The sequence below is a fragment of the Morus notabilis genome, unplaced genomic scaffold, assembly GCF_000414095.1.
Source record: "Morus notabilis unplaced genomic scaffold, ASM41409v2 Scaffold98, whole genome shotgun sequence".
NCBI lineage: Eukaryota > Viridiplantae > Streptophyta > Magnoliopsida > Rosales > Moraceae > Morus > Morus notabilis.
Window position 1 is genome coordinate 745,279 of NW_010359472.1, and position 3,583 is coordinate 748,861.

At 36.1% G+C, this 3,583-nt stretch overlaps 1 protein-coding gene across 1 annotated transcript in view; it reads right to left on the minus strand.

Annotated features, from left to right (window-relative positions):
- LOC21407374 (protein SDA1 homolog) overlaps window positions 1–1,638 on the minus strand; it is a 14,585-nt gene extending 12,947 nt beyond the window's left edge. The window contains exons 1-4 of the mRNA XM_024163181.1: window positions 1,049–1,638; window positions 590–766; window positions 377–501; window positions 152–287 (exon numbers count right to left, since the gene is read on the minus strand). Of these exons, the coding sequence (XP_024018949.1) occupies window positions 152–287; window positions 377–501; window positions 590–766; window positions 1,049–1,462 (852 nt within the window). The 5' untranslated portion in view covers window positions 1,463–1,638. The remainder of the gene's footprint in view (window positions 1–151; window positions 288–376; window positions 502–589; window positions 767–1,048) is intronic.
- Between the last annotated feature and the right edge of the window lie 1,945 nt (window positions 1,639–3,583).

Genomic DNA, 3,583 nt, shown 5'->3' on the forward strand with positions numbered 1-3,583 from the left:
TACAGGTCAACTAACATAGTCAATTCTAATACCAGAATATGTGTACAAAAGCATACATCTGTTGCGTAACACAACCAATGATATCCACGGAAGATGTATCATTCTGTTAATTGTAAGACTAACATTTTGCAACATATAGCATACAAACAACCTTATAAACACTCTCTTTACTTAGAACAACTTGAGATTGAGGAGTCATCTCATCTTCACTGCTCGAGGCATCACTTTCATCATCTTCTTCAATCTTCTCATAATCCAGAAGAAAAGACAGTGCAGCAATCATAATCCTGAGACATATAAAACCAAACACACAATCTGAAACACGGGAACAAAATAGCAACCTTCCCACTAAAAAAAAAAAAAAAAACCTCCCTACCTTGACGATGAATGAAAACATGCAGTACAGATTGCATTGGCAGTTCGTTCATCGAACCACACCTTCCTCCGGTGAAGCTCACATAGCGTGATAAGCGCTCTCTTCGCTTTGGCTTCATCCTCTTGCTATGAACAATATTCAGATTAAATTATTAGACTTACGATAAAAGAGCATAATCAATACCCAAGAAAACGTTAAAAATATAAAGTACACCTGTAACATCGAAAATATGATGTTTTGTAGCGCCCGATTATTAGCTTCATTCTTGTGCTTCTGATTCATTTTCCTAATGCTATGAACAACATGAGAGAAAGCCAATTTTCTTAAATTCCTGTCACCTAGAGTCTGTAGCTCCACGAACAAAGCAAGAGTCTCTCCAATATCAACTATCTAACAGCCAAAAGAGAGATCAAATTCAACAACCCGATTAAGACAACGAAAACGCATTTTTCAAATGCAAAAAAGAAATTAAATTCAACAATCCACTTAAGAAAAAGAAAACATTTTATTGAGAATTGAAAAAAAAAATAACAATCTGATTACTAAAAAGATCGCTTTTTTTTTTAGAATTCTGAAAACAAATTCAAATTAACAATCCGATTAAGAAAAGGAGACACATTTTCTAGAAAAAGCGACATTTTCTAGAAAAAAAAAATGAAATTCATAGCTGACCTTCCTGTTGATGAGAAGAATGAGAGCTTGCGCGACGTGGCCGCGAAGGCCGGAGGGGAGAGAGGCGGCGGAGGACCGGAGCAAGTCGGCGAGCTGCTTGGGGAACTCCGAGAGGTGTTTAGGGTAGAAAGGAGTGACGTGAGCCAAGAAGGAGGCTCTGTCGCCGAGGTCCTTGGAGACGGAGGGGTCGGTGCCGATGCCACTGATGGAGGTGAAATTGAGAGCCGCTTGCTGCTCAAAGAGCTCCAAAGACGACTTGAATTGGCTGTATATCAGAGCCAACTCCGACTCGTAGCCTTCCGGATCGCACTTCATCTTCGATTGCAGCGACGGCAGGCTCAACTTCTCCGAGCTTCGGCCGGACGCGGATATGGATTCCGGCGAGACGCCGGTGACCGCGTGGTGAGAGGTCATAGGTCTAATCTACGGAGAACGGAAACGGCCGTCGAAACTGGGGTCAGGGGTGGGTGAAGGAGCCGGCTACCGTTTGGGGTTTACTAGGGCTTTAGTAACGAACTGGCTGAAAACCTTTTTGCGGAGCCCCTGAGCTTTGCGTATTTAGCAGATCCGTCCTTTAACTAAAATATTTGGCAATCATCTTTCTGAATTATGAATTTCGTTGTATTGGTGAACCGGTAGTCCTTTTGATAACTTCCGCCAAATATTTTAAGGTTTGGAAATTTTTTTGCATTTAAGCTTCTAATCATAGGTAAAGTTTCCGGTCCGATATTAGATTGTGTAAAGTCCATTATGATTAGAGGAATTGTCTCCAGTCCGGTAACCAGACTGAAACGGTACTTATTTATTTCTCTATAAAATATGTATATTTTTTTTAAAAAATATATATATTTTCTCTTAAAATATATATTATATATGTTACCATAAAAAAATATACATATTTTAAAAAAAAATATACACATTTTAAAAAAAATACATATTTTATAAAGAAATGAACAAGTGTCGTTCCAGTCCGGTACCCGGACTGGAGACAATTCCTCTAATCATAATGGACTTTTTTATTCAAATTCGGAATTAACAAAAAAAAATATAACAAAAAAAAGAACCAAACACCCACCACAAAAAAAAAGAACCAAACATCTCTCTCTCTCTCTCTCTCTCTGCCAGCAAAGGCTCGCAAGGGGACGGTGGCCTTCATTTACAAATGAATCTAGTTTCGCGAGGGGGTAGCAACTCTGGTTTTCTCCATGGGGCTAGAAACTCCGGTGCGTGTTTAGAACTATTTTTTAAAACGGTTTTTATGTATTTCGAGAAGCAAGAAATGGAAAGGAAAATGAAAAAGAAACAATGTTTATTTAGTAAGGGCCCGCTTAGTTCATTAATTTGAGTTTTTAATTGAGAGAAAAGAGGGAAATAGGCCCAGACTTGAGATGAATTAAAATTAATAGGTCAATGGTTTACATAAGTTAATAAATATGCCAAATTACTGTTTTTGTCCATAACTTGTCTGGTTATAAACCATAACTTGATAAATTATTATCCATAAATCACGGTTTTTGTCCATAACTTGTCTGACTATGAACCATAACTTGACAAGTTTGTCCATAACTTATCTAGTTATGAACCATAACTTGACAAGTTATGGCCTATTAATTTATATAACTAAAAGTTGGCCTATATACTTCCTTAAGCTTTTCATATTGGCCTATTTTCTACTATTTCTGTTTTTAATTCGAGTTGAGATATAACTTTATGTGAGTACTTTTTACTGTAGTAAAAAGTAAAATGTGACTATTTTTAAGAGCTTTTTACTGTAGAAAAATTCAAATTTTAAACTCGAATCGATGAAATGAACGGAGCCTAAATGTTTTGAAAATGAATATGAAAACAATGAAAATGGTTTTTGTAAATAAATTAAAAAATTGTTGAAAGTTGTTTTCACTTTTTTATTTTCATTTTTTAATACTTATCAACAAGATTATAATATATTAATTAATAAACACGATTTTACTTTTTTATTATACTCAAAACAATCTCTTAACAAACCAACTAAACGCAATTTTAGAATCGGTCCCAAAATAATTCTCAACACAGTCTCATTTTTACTTTTTATTGAAAACAAAATCATTTTGAAACCAATTCTAAACGCACCCTTAGTTTTACTAGGAATAAGAGGGTGGCGCGGATCTGGGATTTGGGTTTGCAACGGGGGCTGGCTCACAAAGGGTGATAAATTATGGTGGATAATGCTGAAACTTTGGACGGGCTGCCCGCGACCACTGAAATTTTTAAATTTTTACCCGATGACTGAGTCTGCCCGAGCCTGAATTTTCGGGCTGCCCGACTTGACCTGAGAAAGACCATGGACGGGCTTCGGCCAAGTTTTGGCTGGCCGAGCCCAATCGGGCAGCCCGAGACCGCCTGTGTGCCCAAAATTTTTTTTAATGTTTTTTTATATATTTATATACTATTATATATATTATATATAATTTTGTTTATTAATTGTATATGGTATGTATATAAATGATTTTTAAGTTATTTATTGTAAAAATTATATAAAAAATATAAGAGATATTG